The sequence below is a fragment of the Mus caroli genome, chromosome 11 (genome assembly GCF_900094665.2).
Source record: "Mus caroli chromosome 11, CAROLI_EIJ_v1.1, whole genome shotgun sequence".
Lineage (NCBI taxonomy): Eukaryota > Metazoa > Chordata > Mammalia > Rodentia > Muridae > Mus > Mus caroli.
Window position 1 is genome coordinate 111,973,088 of NC_034580.1, and position 17,302 is coordinate 111,990,389.

A 17,302-nucleotide genomic window follows, 5' to 3' on the forward strand; every position below is an offset into this window, starting at 1 on the left:
TAGTCCTGGTTGTCCTGGAACTCACTTTGTAGACCAGGCTGGCCTCGAACTCAGAAATCTGCCTGCCTCTGCCTCCCAAGTGCTGGGATTAAAGGCACGCGCCACCATGCCCGGCTCTTTTTTTTCTTTTTTAAAGATTTATTTATTTACTTTATTTATGTGAGTACACTGTAGCTGTCTTCAGACACACCAGAAGAGGGCATCAGATCTTATTACAGATGGTTGTGAGCCACCATGTGGTTGCCGGGAATTGAACCAGGGTCCTCTGGAAGAGCAGTCAGTGCTCTTTACCCCGGAGCCATCTCTCCAGCTCCAAATGAGATTTATTAAAGAACTTAATGAGCATTGCAAGTTCTTAGGACACTAGAGGACAATGAAAGCAGTACTCATCTAAAGAAGGCAGTGAGCTCTCAGAAGTCACTCAGGTCTACGGTGCATATCTTGTTCATATAGAAAGAGCTGGTCGTGGTAATGTTCACCTGTAACCCCGGGGGGAGGAGGGGTTGGGGGCAGCAAGTGTTCCGGGTAAGGTAGTACACATCTTTAATCACAGTATTTGGGAGCAGAGGAGAAGTGTCTCTGTGAGTTCAAGGATAGCCTGGTGTACACATCAAGTTCCAGATCCAGGGCCATGCAGTGAGATCCTGTCTCAACCCTGCCACTCCACAGAGGTAACAATTTGTAGGTATGTAGCCCGGTGGTGGAGCCATACCTATGACACCTGATAGCTATGATGCCTAAGACTCAGGCTGTCATAGTTATTGGATATGGGTCTAATAGGCTATAAGCTAGGGTCTCACTGTGCTGTCCAGGCTGGTCTGGAATTAATGGATTCAGGCAATCTCCTGCTTTAGCCTTCTCAGTAGCTGAGTGTACAAGCACACAAATCCAGAATGGTGGTAATCGCTTTTGTTTTGGGTTTTTGAAACAGGTCTCTCTTGTGGCCCTGGCTGGCCGGAAACTAGCTGTGTAAACTAGATTGGCCTCAAAGTCATAGAGAGCTGCCGACCTCTGTGTTGGGGTTGGTCTTGTGCACTGTGTATTCCGATGCTAAGTTCTGTGCCCCAAGATCAGGTTGCAGTCAGACATGGGCATTGTATTGAACTATGTGCTGTAAAGAATGTTCCCCAATAATCTCTGATTGGATAATTAAAGGCTAAATAGAGCCTATGGCTGGGCAGGAGAGAGAAGAAGGCGGGACTTGAGATGGGTGTGTGTGTGTGTCCCTGCTAGGGACCAGGAGAAGGAAAAAGGTAGGGGGAGGAGGCAGGATGGATCTCAAGGACCGACCATGAGCATGTGGCTAAGAGAAAATTGCCCTGAGGACACACATGAGCAGAGCAAATAGAGCAAGTTTCTTCTCTTTGTGTAGCCCCAGGTGTCCTGGAACTCCCTCTGTAGACAAGGCTGTCCTTGAATTTACAGAGCTCTGACTGCCTCTGCCTACTGAGTGCTAGGATCAAAGGTGTGCACCACTGCTACCTGGCTTAGACATTGTTTTCTAATATCTGCCTTCTTTCAGAATTGTTTTGACATTACAGGCACAAATAACAACACTTCATAGCGCTGCAAGGATGTGCTCATACCTGCCTCTAATTCCATCCTCTCTATAGGAGAGGCAAATGGAAACCCGATGGGTTACACATCTTGCCTCAGCAGGCCCTGCAGAGGAGGTGGGGCAAGTGCAGCATTAATAACCCTAAACCTCTTAGGAGTGTGGCTGCCCTCCTGTGTAGCCCTGGCTGGCTTCAGAAACAACAGCAGCCTACACAAACCTGGCAGGTGGGGTGGCTCACAGGTGGGGTGGCTCACAGGTCGGATGGCTCACAGGTGGGGTGGCTCACAGGTGGGGTGGCTCACAGGTGGGGTGGCTCACAGGTGGGATGGCTCACAGGTCGGATGGCTCATGGGCTATGCCTATAATCCCAACACTTGGGAGGCTAAGCAGGAGGATTGCCACCTGATGGAACACTGCAAGTTCCAGACCAGCTTGGGCTATAGATTAGGACCCAGTCTCAACCCCTCACTCAACAAAAAAAGTCAGGCTTATGATTCCGGGAGGAAGAGGCAGGAGGAGGCTGCCTAGACTGCAGTGAGGTTGAAGCCAAATAAGCTTTATAGGGAGCTCCACCCAGCTAGGTTATAGGGCAAGACTGTCTGAGGGCTAAAGAGATAGGACCGGGTTTGGTTCCCACCACCCTCTTCTAGCCTCCTCAGGCATTGCACACACACACACACACACACACACACACACACACACAGAGAGAGAGAGAGAGAGAGAGAGAGAGAGAGAGAGAGAGAATACATGTGGGCAAAATACACATATACATTAAACAATTTAAAGAAAGAAATGCTTAATCACTTGTATAAAACATTTATACCTTCCCTAGGGGATATATTATTGCACATATAATTCTTTAAAAACTCTTATTGGCCACTGATGGGGGTTCAGATTTTTATGAGTTGGACAGCCTGGTCTACATAGTTCTGAGCCAACCAGGGGTTCATAGAGATATCGTGTTTCAAACAACAAAAACCTGTTATTGTCGGGATGATGGGATAACTCTGCAGTTGTCCCAGTGTGCTTGCTGTCAAGCATGACAGTCTGGGCTCCACCCCAGAGCCCACATGGTAGAAGGAGAGATCGGACTCCTGCACGTTGTCCTCTGACCTCCACACGTAAGCCGTGGCGTACACAAGCCCCCCCCACTCTGAGTCCCACACTAAATAGACATGAAAGAATTTCTAATTTTTTTTTTTGTGAGATGTTTACCCACGAGCATACAAAACAAATGCTTAAGGAATTACAAAGGAAAAGAAAAAGACATTACAAAAGTGGGCTTCCTTGTAACTACCGTCAACATCAGAACATGGGGCGGGGCCTCTCAAGGAGACAAATCATCCCGGGCTGGAGATGTTGTCAGTGAAGGTCAGAACTCTGAATATTAGCATTCAAAACGTTTCAGACTCTATACCCAGCACAAAAAAACAAATTCTACTTCCAGAAATGTGAGCAAAAAAACCACCCAGGACCTTCATGGAAGCATATGTGGGACGAGCAAAAGAAAGCGGCTCACATCTGCCGCACCACATCTGCCGCACCTGTACCATCACCACTTTGGCTGTCTACAGCCTGTGTGCTTGGTCCCCACGTGGTGGAACTGTTTGAGAGGGATTAGGAGGTGTGGCCTTGTTGGGGGAGTGTGTCACTTTAAAGTTACAAAAGCCTATGTCTGTGTGCGTGTGCATGTGTGTGTGTGTGTGTGTGTGCACGCGCGTGCCCATGCGCCTGGTGACCAGGATGTGACTCTCCCGGCTACTGCTCTAGCACCACGCCTGTCTGTTTCCCTCCATGATAATCATGGGCTAAACTTCTAAAACTGTAAGCAAGCCCTGAGTTAAACGCTTTCTTCTATAGAGTTGCCTCAGTCATGGTGTCTCTTCACAGCAACAGAACAGTGACTAAGATAGATGTCCACGCAATGCTAAGAACCTGGTTCTTGCTTGGGGCTGGGACTTCCTATTTCATTTCTCTCTGTCCCCTGACCCCTTCATAGATAGTAAAAAGTAAACTTTGTTCTAGGCTTCCTCTCCCATGTCTGTCTCTGAGTGAACAGAGAGGCCAACAGCTGTTCCTTCTAGAAGCCAGAGGCCGGGCCACTTTTGGGCACCCAGGCACGGTGGCACCTGTCTGTGCCTTCCTCAGCTGGGTGCTGTGGCCTCTTCCTGGGGCCTTGGAGGGAGCTTGGCCTCAGGCTGATGGCACAGAGTAAGGGTCCTCCCCTCAAGGAGCCAGAAGACAGGGAAGAGAGGCTGGCTGAACACTGCATAGAAAGTGTGCAGCGGCTGTGTGCGTGGCTCCAGGCTGTAGAAGGTGAGGCAGCCAGAGGTCAAGTTCAAATCTACGCCCAGGAGTCGTCCGGGCAATCCACGCAGGCGCTGAGATTTGCCGTTGTGCCAGGCCTGCATACTGTCCTCCTGGATGCAGAGGCCCCAGGAGCAGGGTCCACGGCCGATGTTATCCGTGTGGGTCCCCAGCTTTTGGCGTGATAGCTTTGGGTAGGTGACGCCCAGAGTGACAGAGTGATCAGAGGCACGTACCTCCCAGTAATGTTGTCCAGTCTGAAAACTCTGGGTACACTGCACCTGCCACAGCTCGAAGCTGCCTGACTTGGCTGGGCCCTGGGCCTGGAAATGGTGTGTCACCCGCTGGTCCTTGTGAGACAAGTGCAAATACTGGTTGGCGGTCTCTGGGTCAAAGGTCAGATTGCGATAATCTATTGGAGAGAGATGAACAGAGATGGGCATTTTTTCCTAGAGCATAGGGTTACCGTGGCTCCATCTATGGCCACTTTAAATGTCTAACAGGAATAGTGGGCTGAACACTGGGCACCATCTTACTGGTGAATTCCTCATGGCTTCCTTGGAGCTGGAAACCTGCCCCACGTTACAAGAGGGGAAACTGAGGCTCGGAGAGTTAAGCTTACATACTCTTAGGTGGAAGAACTGGGATGGACCCCAGAATGTGCCCTTTAACACTATGCTGGCTGCATCTGCCTCAGGATAAATGTGGGGAAGGTTTACAACCCACAGCTGATGTGCGGAGGTGGGGACAGGTCGGGGGAGGAGCGTGGACAGGACAGTTAGAGCAGCCCCCCCCCCCAATACATACAGAAGCATATGCATGCACACAGGCATTGCGTCTCCTTACTCTGCCAGAGCTTCTTCCTCAGTGGACACACTGCGCTGGGGACTGGTGCCAGGGGACCCAGGGTCTCTTAAAACAAAGAAGAGTTAAAGAAGTAGATAGAAATTACCCCTGACTCCGCCTACCCCGGACTCCGCCTATCCCTGACCCCGCCTATCCACGACTCCGCCTACCCCTGACTCCGCCTATCTCTGACTCCCGGCTGGCTTCTACCCAGCAGTCGGGGAAGGGGGAGGTCGCAGAGAACGAGAAGTCGGTTTACCCATAGGGCCAGCATCTGCAGCCTTGACTGCCGCCTTGGGGAGGCTCTTCTCTTCAAAGAGGAGCTCACACAGGGGGCTAAGCAGCTGGTTCACGTTGCTCAGCTGCTGTTCTTCATTCCACTGTGGAGAGGTCAGTGGCCCGAGGGACTCTGTGGGCTCAGGGAGCAGCTGTAATTCCTGAACCCCGGGGGACAGGGGCAGTGAGCGGTGTGCAAGGCGTGGAAGCAAAGCCCTAGCCCGCGGCCCTGATATCTGGTACCTGGAAGAAGATGCAGTCATCCGTCTGCGCCAGGAGATCCTGGACACTCTGATCATACTGAGACAGAGTCCTTAGGTGGTCAGTCAGCCGCTGTTTCTCATTCAGAACTTGGCCCAGCGCCTGCTTCTTGGCTACCTCTATATCACTCAGTGTTGAGGCCTGCTGCTTCTCTAGCGCCTGAAGCAGGCTACCGAATCTCCTGGACACCGCCGAGGCCAGGGTGCAGGCTGAACTCTGCATGGGCACAGGAGGAACCTCAGGGTGGCCAGTCTCCCCACTATGGCAAGGCAGGCCAGGCCCTCAATCACCCACTTGGCTTGAACACGGGGACATGGAGAGCCAGTTAGGACCCTTGGAACCTCTTCCCTAATGGGGCCTGGCTTCTTGGTCAACGTCCCACTCCGTGGTGCTGGGAGGGACTTGCGAGGCAGCTCACATCTGTTGTCTGCAGTCCAGGGACCAGATGGTGAGGCCGGACCCGAGCACATGGTAAAGTACCTCAATCCGACTGCGTTGCTCCTGCAGCTCCTGAAGCTGGGTCTCTGCCTGGGCAACCTGTTGCTGGGTAACCAGTACCCTCGCTCTCAGCTGGTCCTGTGGCACCCATCCAGAGGGCAAGCAACAAAAGACGATTAGGATTGGTTCTAACCTTCAAGCCACCATCACCAATACAGGAGCTGGGTATTCTCCTCATGGCCCTGATGGTAACTGCCTTATAAAATCCCAGAACTAGGTCAGAGTCCCAGGGAGGCCTGGATAGGGTCCTTTCTCTACCTGGAGCAGGATACTATATGAGGAATGTGGAAGTCTTCGGTTGAAGGCCCCACTTCTGGTCCCACTCCTGCGTCTTGCAGGTTGAGCGACCTGGACAGAGCTCCCACCTTCTCCGGTCCAAACCTCATCCCTAACCCAGGCAATGAAGGGAAGTGGTAACACTGGCTTTCAGAGCCAGGGGCAGAAAGGGAGGCTGGCCACCGTTGTCTGACCAGTGATCAGTTCAGCTCCTAAGAGCCCAAAGGGAAGACATTATTATCATTTGGTTGAGGTCTGTTTCCCTTGGAGACCAAAATGTGCTGTTATAGGAGCTGGGAACACCATTCAGATGCTTGGAGTTGATGCTTGACCTGACTAAGTCTCACTCCCTGTTCTTCCTCTTCCCAACACCATTTTGAGCTGGGGCCCCTTATCATTGTTGCTTTCTTTGAGACAGGGTCTCATTGTGTAGTCCTGGCTGGCCGGGGAACTTTCCACATAGACCAACCTGATCTTGAACTTACAGAGATCCGCCTACTTCTGCCTCTATAGTGATGGAATTAAAGGAATGCACCACCACACCAGCTAACCTATTTTTTTAATGTATGTGTGTTTGTGTGTGGGTTGTGTTTATGTAAGTGTGGGTCCATGCATACATGCCAAGATGCACATGTGAAGGTCAGAGGGCAACCTCAGACGTCTCAGTCTGTGCCCTGTACCTTGAGACAGGGTCTCTTGTTTGCCACTGTGTGTGCCAGCCTCCCTGGCCCTTGAGCACTCTGGGCCTCACATCCTCTCTCCTCTGTCCCCCGGAGCATGAGCCATCTGACCCTCCATGCTGAGAGCCTCTAACCTCCAATGCTAAGGTTCATACCCAGCTGGGTCTTTTCTACACTTGTCAGGGGCAGCAGTGCCCCTCAGCCTTATCCCTTGGGGCTTCAGAAGCTGCAGGGCTCACCCTTCAAGTCTCTGCCACTCACCCTTTGACCTCACCCTGGCCCTGTCACCAGCACCAAAACACCCCAAGCATGTATCCTTATCCCAGCTTTCCTTCCCTCGTTGGTTTCAGCCTGCCTGTGCTAGTCCTCCACAGCCGCTCGGCTCCCTCCCTCCCTGTCCCTGTTCCCTGTCCAGTCACTCCTCCACTCCCTGTCCACGCCCTCTCGGTCCATGCACTACGGTCCCAGTCCTCTCGCTCCATCTCCTCCGTCTCATCCCTGGTAATCACAGCCTCATTTCTTGGCTGTGATGGCCATGGGCAAGGACACAGGCCACCATGGAACCAATTCCGTGGTGGTCACTTTTGCCTTTAACTAAAACCTCTCAGCAGCCTGGGGCACCTGGAGAACTCTCCCTCCTGTAGCTGCTTGTGCCCTGGCCGCCATCTCTGTAGCTTTGTCAGGATGTAATCCCCTGCCCAACAAATTTCCACTCCTTCTAGGGAACCATAGCAACTTCTTTCACTTCACTGTCCGCATCTCTTCCCAGATGCCTGTGCCGCCCCCCCCCCCGCCCCTGTCTGTGTACCTCACTACATCCACACACTGCATATCCCAAACCAGTTACTCTCTACCTAACCTCAGCACACAGCAGCCCAGTCTCCCGCAGAAACCCTTGTCCTGCGTCTTACTCCCTCCACTGGGCACCGGGCTCCCACTCACTTCTCATTTCTTTTGATTTGCAGCTGGGACCTCCTTCCTCTTACCCCTCATCTCTTACCCCCTCCACACCCCAGCTGGGGCTCAGACTCCAGAAAGCAGAAATCTGATGACATCATCACCCTGTCTCAGCTTGCGAAGGCTCTGCACATCCCTAGAGGAAGTCACCACCATTATGCTGCCCATTGTGGTCCGGTCCCTGATGACCTGGAAAACCTGTTTGGAGATCTCAGAAACCTGTCTCCTGCCCATCATCTCTGCTCCTAGGCACTTGTCGCTGCGACCTCTTTTTCTGGCTGGCACTTCCTCAACTCCCACTCTTGGGAAGGCTCTGCACATCCCTAGAGGAAGTCACAACCACCATGCAGGCTGGCCCTGCTGATTCTACATTCACGTTTTGCTGAGACTCTATCTGACCCTTGAGTAGATCCTTCAGTCTCTGAAGGGCAGAAAGCACACTTACTGAATGCTGGCCACCTTAGCGAATGGGGCTGCCAGCCCTGACCTAACACTCTGGCTCTACTTTATTCAGAGGACCTGGGGAGAGCTGCGTGCAGCAGTCAGGTGCACGAGCTCTCTGGGTTCATATGGGAACCCGCAGATCCTGCTGCAGCCCCTGGCTCTGGCCACAAACAGTCTCCTCAGAGAGGCCCTTCCCGCACCTCGCGCACGCGGCGCTCCACGTCCAGCAGCGCCCGCTCGTGGTGGCTGCAGTCGTGCACCGTGCACGCGCTGCACACGCAGAGGCCCTCGGTGCGACAGAAGAACTCGAGCGGCCTCCCGTGGCGCAGGCAGCGAGCGCTGTGGCCTGTGGCGGAGTCCCGGCGCGGGGTCCCGGCGGGCGGCGCCGGCAGAACGGGCAGCGCCTGCAGCAAGGTGCTCATCTTCACGTTGCGGGACAGCTTGGCGCCCTCGGGGAAGGGCTGGCGACATTCCGGACACGACTTTTCGCAGGAGCGCCACGAATTCTGGATGCAGTTCCCGCAGAAGCTGTGCCCGCAGGGCAGCGTCACCGGGTCCCGGTAGCGACCTAAGCAGATGGAGCAAGTCACCACGTCCTCCTCCAGCAACTGAGCGGCCATGGCGGAAGCAAGGCCCGGTGCGCAGATCTCTTAAAGGGGCCGAGGCTACCAGTGCGAGCACTACGTTGGGGAAGACAGTCCAGGAAGTCGCGGCAGTGCGCAGTCTGGTGCACTAGAACGTTCCTTGGCAGGGATCCAAGTCACCCTTGCTTGCCCGCCTTCTGACGCACTGGGAGCTGGGGCGCGGCTCCCTCCGGTCCACCCTGACCATTTGTGTTCCTTCCCTAGATTCTTTTTTTTGGGGGGGTGGAGTGGGGTGGGGTGGGTGGGAGGGTTTCTCTGTGTAGCCCTGGCTGTTCTGGAACTCACTTTGTAGACCAGGCTGGCCTCGAACTCAGAAATCCGCCTGTCTCTGCCTCCCGAGTCCTGGGATTAAAGGCCCAGGGCATGGTGTCTGTACGCAGCAGTAAAACCCTAAGACAGGCTACTGTCATCTCCTCTACAGCAGAGCAGATGGGGGTTCCAGGGTCCCCAAAGGCAGTATGAATCAGAGAGCACTCCTAAGGGAGTAGGCAGAACTGACTTGTTTCTAGGCCTCTAGCTGCACAGTGGGGGCTCCGGCCTTGGTGGGGGCTGAGATATGCTAACAAGCAATCTGTTGCTAGGTCTGACAGGGGCAGGACTGCCTCCTCGAGGAGGTTCTGATCCCGGGGCTGTCTTTCACAAAGATCACAGGCTGGGCAAAGGTTCACTTTTCATGTGTATCCCCAGCTACCGGGCTGCTGTATCCCCAGCTACCGGGCTGCTGGGCACCTTCTGCTCACCCACAGAGCACTACAGCTTCACTAAAAGGGTCTGGGTGACCGAAAGTGAAGACATATTGGCATCAGGAAAAAAGTATTTTATTCATATAGAATCGAGGCACATCCACCAGCCCCTGGGTGTCCTGGGAGAGGCCAGCAAGGGACTGTCTCAGTTGGCTTCAGATGGCTCTCTCCAGAGGTGTGACCTTCCAGCTGTGACAGTTCACCCTCGGAGATGCAATGTACTGAGTATCTCAGTAGATTCCATAGGTGGGCTCATGACTGTCCCTGTATCGGTCAAGATAGCGTAGGGGCTGCTCGTGGGGGAAGCGCTTCTGTTTGGGGTGGTAAGGGGGTGGCCGTACAAATTCAAACACAGGTTCCCGCATGTCTGCAAGAAAAGTAAGGGGAGAGTGGTGGACTTCTGCTGACCTGGGCCTCCTTCCTTGCCTGTGAGGCTGGAGTTCTGCCAGGGATTTTTTTGGGTTTTTCGAGACAGGGTTTCTCTGTGTATCCCTGGCTGGCCTCGAACTCAGAAATTCGCCTGCCTCTGTCTCCCAAGTGCTGGGATTAAAGGCGTGCGCCACCACCGCCCGGCTCACCCTGGCTTTCAAAGGCCATCTCCTGGCATGGCAGGAAAGGTCTTTGTCCCCAGGCCTGCCTGACCACTAAGCCCTTACCTAGAAGCTGGTGGAAGGTGTGGGTGACAGAGTCATCCCAGCGGCACTGGAAAAAAGCCAGACCAGCTGGAGTCATGGCTTCCTGGTGTTTCTTGTAGAAATCAAAAGTGCGGAAGGTCCTCTGGGCCAGCTGGTAGCTATGAGGAAGACGGGCAGCATTTGAGTGGGAGGGAGCAGGCAGGCAATCCTGGGAAACCCCTGGAGTCCACCCAGCACGCGGGACTGCTGCCAAGCGCAAGACCTACACCAAGAGCAGGAAACAGCAAGAGCCACCATCCCAGAGAGCTGGCTTGAGGCTCAGGAGACAAACAGGGGTGTAGCTTACCAGGGTGAGGGACGTGTGTCCTCTGAGAAGTTGATTGGCTTGTCCTGCTTGAAGAGCAAGAAGGCAAAGCGGTGGAAGCCAGAGCCTCGAGCAGGGAAAGGAGGGAGGTAGGGACATGTCTCCTGTCCTTCAGCCACTCTGTTGCTTGGGATGTTGGTTCTGGTAGGAGGAAAATAACCATTAGTTGCCATGCCAACAAGGTGGCAGGGGAACCCCAATGTTGGGCCCCAGAGGCAGTCACTCCCAGGGCCAGACTCTGAACACTCCTGCATTCGATGACCACAAGCCGACCTCAGGGACAAGCTGCAAACAGATTATGGGGCAGTTGTAGTTCAGAAACCTGAGGGGGTGGGAAATGGCTTGGTGGCTAAGAGAACTGACGACTTTTCAGGAGACTCAAGGTTCCATTTCCAGCACCAACATGGAGGCTCACAACCACCTGCAATTCCCAAGGCACAGGCATGCAGGTGGTGCACATGTAAAACGCTTAAACACATGAAATATTTGTCTTGTTTTTCGAGACAGGGTTTCTCTGTCTAGCCTTGGCTGTCCTGGAACTTACTCTGAAGAACAGGCTGACTTCAAACTCATAGAGAATTGTCTGCCTGTCTCTAACTCCCCAGTGCTAGGACTAAAGGCATGTACCATCACCACCTGCCTGATATAATAATAAAATTAAATCTAAAAAAAATAAGAGACTGGGTTTGGGGTCTTCTGCAATTTACTGGCATTTGTTAAAAAACAAAACCCCCTTGTGGCTGGAGGAGCAGCTGGCTCACTCGGCATGGGAAGCAGATGTCTGCCTATCATTTAGGTCAGGAAGCCACACCTCCTCTGGGCTGCTTTTCTTTCCATGCTGTAGAGCTTGATGCTCCGGTAGTTACTGTACCCTCTAACCTGCCACGACCCCTGAGAACCCTGCTAAATATGTTGGTTGCTGTAGTTGAGGGGGTAGGGGGAAGGCAGAAGCCAGCTTCCCAGTTACTAGATTCAGTTACAGGGGGATCACAAAGCTCAGGGCACCCGTGTGTCCTCTGCCCCCTAGCCTGTGCTCAGAGCTGAAGCCAACAAGGACTGCTCAGGGCAGCAACACCCACGGGCCCAGTGTCTGGAGATGCTGGTGCCACCATGAGCTGCTCCTGGTCCTTTTCTCCACTGCCTGTCACAGCACGCGCACAAGCACGCACGCACGGACACACGCACGCACACACTGTTTACCCACAGGTAAAGTGTTCAGCAACACCTCCAGTTTCCCAGGACAGAAACTATCCCAGAGCAATGAAGAGGACTGGCCAGGGCTACCTGTACCTTTTTTTTTTTTTTTTTAACACACTGGGTCCCATTTGTAATTTCAAACTCCCAGATATCTGCTTGCCTATGCCTCCAGGGCACTAGGATTCAAGGCACACAACACCACACCTGGCTTCTGCCATTTTCTCCTGTACTTGGGTTAAGTATATTCTTGAATCCCAGGGCCTGACATTTCCAGGCCCTGCTGGAATCCCCTAGCTGGCTTCCCACACAGATACTCACAGCAGCCAGTGAACATACTCAGCGTCTGGCTCCAGCAGGTGTCCATCTGCACAGAAACAGAGGTAGCCTTTTAAAGGAACCAGAGCTGAAACATGCCACCCTGCCCAGAGCCACGAGTTCTTGGCTCAGGGGAGGGAGAAGCGGGAGGCCAGAGGCCAGTGACCCCCATTCACCTACCCAAGTTGATGAATAGCAGTGTCCACAAGGAATCCTTGTCTGCCTCATAGGTCACCTCTGGGGCCCGGGAAGCCTAACAGGGAGAGATGAAGGGAGTGCTCACCCTCGCCAGGGTGCAGTTTCTCTGTAGAGGGCTGGAGCTTGCAGGGGTCCTGGAGAAAGGAGTGTGCACCCCAGCTCAAACCAGGACCCCTGATAGCTCCTCACAAGTGACAGGCAGAGAGATGTCTATAAAGCCTGCCGAGCTGCTGTCCTGAGAGCTGAACTATAAAGACCATGTGCCAAGAGGCCAGGGAGGTCAGGGAGGTCACGGCAGTGGCTGGTCACAGGACAGGCACCAATGGCTCTTCTCTGTCTTGTTTCCGAAACGTTCATGGTTGTGATTTCTAGGTAGTCACAGACAGTAACAAAACTTCAAACCTAGACCCTGTGATGCCGCCATGATAGCTGTGCCCATGGATTCACAAAGCAGGGAGACAGGCACGGGAGCAGTACCTCAGTCGGAGTCACTTCATTGCCATGATACACCGGGATCAGGTCCTCTTCTCCCACTGCGTAAGCCACGTGTAGAGGGACCCAGGGCACAAAAGTGGCACCGTGGAACAGGTCTCGGTAGAGGCCATAGTACTCAGCCAGACGCTGCTTGTGGTAGGGCCCACACGTCCTCTCCCACTCTGCCCGCACTGCCTCCAGTGGGATGCTAGCTGGGGGGGAACAGCATCGTTTGGATACAGTGTGGAGAGGGTGCGCCGGGGGCCCCTACTCTGGGAGGCTCACCCGTGCGGAGGCGGGCTGCCTGTTCTTCTTCCACATTGGCACGAAGTTCCCGCAGGAAGTGCTTCCGCTCCAGTAGCTTTTGGGTCCGACTGACTCTGGGTGGAGGTAGCCCAATGTCAACTTTGTCTTTGGGATCTAGAGAAGTAAGACATGCTGGGATAAGCAGAGTCCGATCTTCTCTTTAAATCTGAGTCCTTAAACGTGTGTGGTTGTAAATGTCTGTGTGTGGGAGCAAGGGATTGAAGTGTTTTGCTCCAATGCCCTTCATTCCACACTGACCCCCAACGCCCCAAACAAGGTAGCCTGGCTGTCCTGGAACTCACTCTGTAGACCAGGCTGGCCTTGAACTCAGAGTTCTGCCTGCTTCTGTATCCCAAGTGCTGGGATTAAAGAGGTGTGTGTGTGTGTGTGTGTGTGTGTGTGTGTGTGTGTGACCTGGAGAGATGGCTCAGCAGTTAAGAGCACTGACTGCTCTTCAAGAGGTCCTGAGTTCAATTCCCAGCAACCACATGGTGGCTCACAACCGTCTGTAATGGGATTTGATGCCCTCTTCTGGTGTGTCTGAAGAGAGCAACAGTGGACTCATACATAAAATAGATAAATATTAAAAAATAAATTTAAAAAAATTGTGTGTGTGTGCGCCACCATGGCTAGCCACCATGGCTAGCTTTTTCCCCTGAGACAGGGTCTCTCATTGAAGGTATAACTTGATTGTTTAGACCCACTGGCCAGTGTGCTCCAAAGATCTGCATGTTAGGCCACCCCTTGTGGGACAAGTGGAACCGTGTCACAGACAAAAACTGGGAAGGCTGAACGGATTTAGGAGCCCTGGTGTTCTCATATCTGAGACCGCAGGTGTTTCATCTGCTCCTGACCTGGTTCCTTGAGTACGTGGCCACGACACCTCACATGGAGATGGATGGTGACCACTAGTCACACAGCACAGAACACAGTTCTCCATGCTAATCTGGATGGGCTGGCCCCAAGGGTTTAGCCAATGAACCTTCCTGGACATTCCTTCCTGCAAAAGGTGTTTAGTCTCTGGTCTACCCTAAGTTGTATGCATCCACTGTCACCATCAATGAACAGTATGGAGAGGCAAGGACTGTCTCTCTCATCAAGAAGCCTTAGTCATACGGAGATGCACCACCTAAGTCTCCCACAGAAGGCCCTGCTGTGCTCCAGGACACTCACCCCTCAGCTAAGCTGGACACCCTCCCCCCCAGCTCATCACAGGCCCTGCATGCAGTTCCCAGGAGTTTGGCCTCAGCCTGCCTCATTTCTCACCCAGGTTGGGGAACTTTGTAACCTAAACACCTCCCATCTTGTCTGCCTGAGCAGAGTTCACATACTCCAGTATTGAGACGGAACAGGGAACCACAACCCCGAGCACTGGGGTTTGAAGGAGACACTATGCCTGGCTTCTGTGTGGATGCGGGAGAGCCTCACTCAGGTCTTCATGCTCTGAGGGTAGGATGAGTACAGCAGACACTTTCCTGACTGGTCCAACACCCCGGCCCCAAATCAAATATCATTGTTGAGCAGCCTGACTTTATCTAGTTCCGTCCCCCTGACACTCCAGGAAAGGATGGAACCCTTGACCCACTAAGCTGACCTATGCAGCCTGCTTCCCAGAATTGAACAGGGCTCAGCCATAAAGCAAATGAGATATAACGTAAAACATCTGGACCCCAGACTGGGTCCCAGCGTGGGAAACTGAGGCAGATGGGTTTCCTAACTGGTTATCAGAATCACCTTTCAAATGACTCAAAGGTAGATGGACTATGGAGGTTTGGTCTGTTGCTGTGTATTGCAATGCTAAATACTGGCTCTGGTTGCCCCCAGGGAGAAGGAATTCTCAGGTAGACCCTAGACACAAGTGATGCTATGTAACCTTGCCCCCAAAGTTATCCCTGATTGGTGAATGATGATGCCTACAGCTGGGCAGAAGGGAGACAAGTGGGATTTTGGTTCCCAGGCTGGGAGGTGGGGACTAAGAGGGAGGGAGAGAGAGAGAAAGTGGACACAGAAGATGCCATAGGGTTAGGGACCATGAAAACTGGCCATGAGGGCAGTCCAACTGGAGGAAGTGTCATATCCCGGGGTTACTGGCAGAGAAGTAGACCTAACAGTATAGAGTAGATATGTGCCCAGCTCTAGTGCTTTAAGGCTTTGTGACTTGTATCTAGGGGCTGAATGATCAAAGGTGAGTAGGAACCCCTGACTGAGATTAAATAATTATAACACTGGGCAGTGGTGGCACACACTTTTAATCCTAGCACCCAGGTTGCAGAGGTGGGCAGATCTCTGAGTTCGAGGGCAGCGTGGTCTACATAACAGTATGAGTTCCAGGACAGGCAGGGCTACACAGAGAAACCCTGTCTTAAAACAACAACAAAGAAAGAAAGAAAGAAAAACAAGGAAAGAAAAACGTGATTCAAAGGTGGTTATGAACACACACCTAAGTCTTGGGTAGAGTTAGTAATAGTTTCAGGTAGACTTAAGGAAATGGGGCACCAGCTGATGGCAAATGCTTTTAATTCCAAAACTTGGGAGGCAGAGAGAGGCAGGTGGATTTGTGGGTTGAGGCCAGCCTGGTCTATATAGTGAGGCCCTAATCTCTAGCCAGGCCTTGGTGGTTCCCAGCTGCACTCTAAGTTGATTGGGAGGCGGAACAAGGCAGTCTTCCATCATCCCCAGTTACACAGTGAGTTCAAGGCCAACCTGGGCTAATAAGATCCTATCTCAAACAACAAAAACCAAAAAATGCATCTTTACTACCCCATACTACCACCTCCATCCCCAAGACAGGGTTTTTCCGTGTGCTCTGACTGTCTTGGAACTCACGGAGTAGATTAGGCTAGCCCCTAAGTCAAGAGCTCCATTTTCCTCTGCCTCCTAAACGCTGCGATTAAGTGCATGGGCCTCCATCCGGCTGAGTCTCAGTTTTACAGACAGATTAAACCATGCGTATATCTCTTGGACGTTTGTTTAAATTCAGAACTACACGTCTGAGGGGCACGCAGGTCCTCCTCGTTCCGGGGGCACACGGGGACCAAACTGGGGGAGAAAACGTCGCTCCCGCACCAGTCTCCTTCAAGAAATGCTCCCGGTAGGTCCGCCACCAGTGCGGGGCGCGCGCCTCCTGCTCTGCCCGGCGGCGGTACCGCTCGAAGCTCCGGTACTTCTCCAGCCGCTCCAGGTTGCTCACGTCGATGTCCTCGTTGGGCATGGGCCCGAGCGGGGGTGTCCGGCGGCTGCGGGAGGCTGCGGGCACAGACAGGGGCGTCACGCAGGTTTAGGACCGCGACCTGAGCTACAGAGGCCCAAGAGCTCCACGACCTCACACCACTCACCCGAGGTGCTGAAGCCCCGGCATCTCCCAATTCCGAAAAACGCCGCACGCCACCAGGGTGCCGCCATCTTCGCCCCAGGTCGCCAAAGACGCCCGTAGGACCCAGACATAGGTGGCCGGAGAGAAGCCTGCGCGCCCGGCCGGAGGTTCCGCCTCCATAGCCCCGCCCCGTGGGAGACCCCGCCCCGTGGTCTCAAGCTCCTGACGTAATTCTGAAAGTCCGCGGGGCTGAGAGCTGCCACTAGGGGGCAGCACAAAGGTGCAGCTCCAAGAACAACTATGGGTTTTGACCCCAGGGATCTCACTCACTCACCTTCCTCTGCCCCTGACACAGGGATTGATAGAGGATTCTGGAGTCAGACTTGGGAATAAAACAGGTAATAATAGTGCTCACTTCGTAGGTCTATTAGGAGGATTTGCACCTTGGTGTATCTGTTCTCTCTTGATCATCTCCAATTCACAGTTCTAGTGCTCTCTACCGCTTTTTGACCCAGCCTCAGCCCTTCTGCCCTGGAACTCAAGTTTCCAGTATAGCAAAGCTCTACTCCCTCAGCTGCTCCCCAGATCACAAGGTGTCTGCAGTGCTGTTGTTGTCTTCTCCTTCTGTGACCTGCCTGCCCCGAAGTGCTCTCTCCAGGAAGTCCTGACATCCCCAGTCCAGGCCAAAGACTGCTAGTTTTTCTGCCAGCAGAAGCCTGACCCTTGAACTCACAGTGAAATGCAGTGAGGTCTCGATATCCAGCAGAAATGGCCACAGCTTAAATTCCACAGCACCCAGGCAGCTAAGCCTCTCACCATCACTTCTAATTCCTCCAATAGTGAGCAGCTGCTGTCTGACAAGTGTTGGGAGTTCACAGGTCAGGACACCAGAGCCTGGCCTTGAGGAGTTGGTGTGTACTGAAGGGTTCTTGCTGAGTGTGAGGGGAACTGAACACTTGCAGGGTGCTCATATGGTCTCACTTGCTGTTTTTGGTTTTTTTTTTTTTTTT

At 53.2% G+C, this 17,302-nt stretch overlaps 2 protein-coding genes across 2 annotated transcripts; both read right to left on the reverse strand.

Moving 5' to 3' along the window:
* Positions 1-2,358: 2,358 nt before the first annotated feature.
* On the reverse strand, positions 2,359-8,847 carry Trim65 (tripartite motif containing 65). The gene is made up of 6 exons (XM_021177051.2): positions 8,304-8,847; positions 5,729-5,824; positions 5,231-5,464; positions 4,971-5,148; positions 4,712-4,777; positions 2,359-4,277 (listed from the first exon to the last, which is right to left on the reverse strand). Exons 1-6 carry the CDS (start codon positions 8,721-8,723, stop codon positions 3,703-3,705), a joined length of 1,569 nt encoding a protein of 522 aa, XP_021032710.1. The 5' UTR covers positions 8,724-8,847; the 3' UTR covers positions 2,359-3,702.
* A 702-nt stretch (positions 8,848-9,549) lies between these two features.
* Positions 9,550-16,467, reverse strand: Mrpl38 (mitochondrial ribosomal protein L38). The gene is made up of 9 exons (XM_021176178.2): positions 16,315-16,467; positions 16,046-16,225; positions 12,959-13,093; positions 12,677-12,885; positions 12,182-12,254; positions 12,005-12,050; positions 10,472-10,630; positions 10,147-10,283; positions 9,550-9,857 (listed from the first exon to the last, which is right to left on the reverse strand). The coding sequence occupies exons 1-9, from the start codon at positions 16,421-16,423 to the stop codon at positions 9,721-9,723; spliced, it is 1,185 nt and encodes a 394-aa protein (XP_021031837.1). The 5' UTR covers positions 16,424-16,467; the 3' UTR covers positions 9,550-9,720.
* Positions 16,468-17,302: the final 835 nt, after the last annotated feature.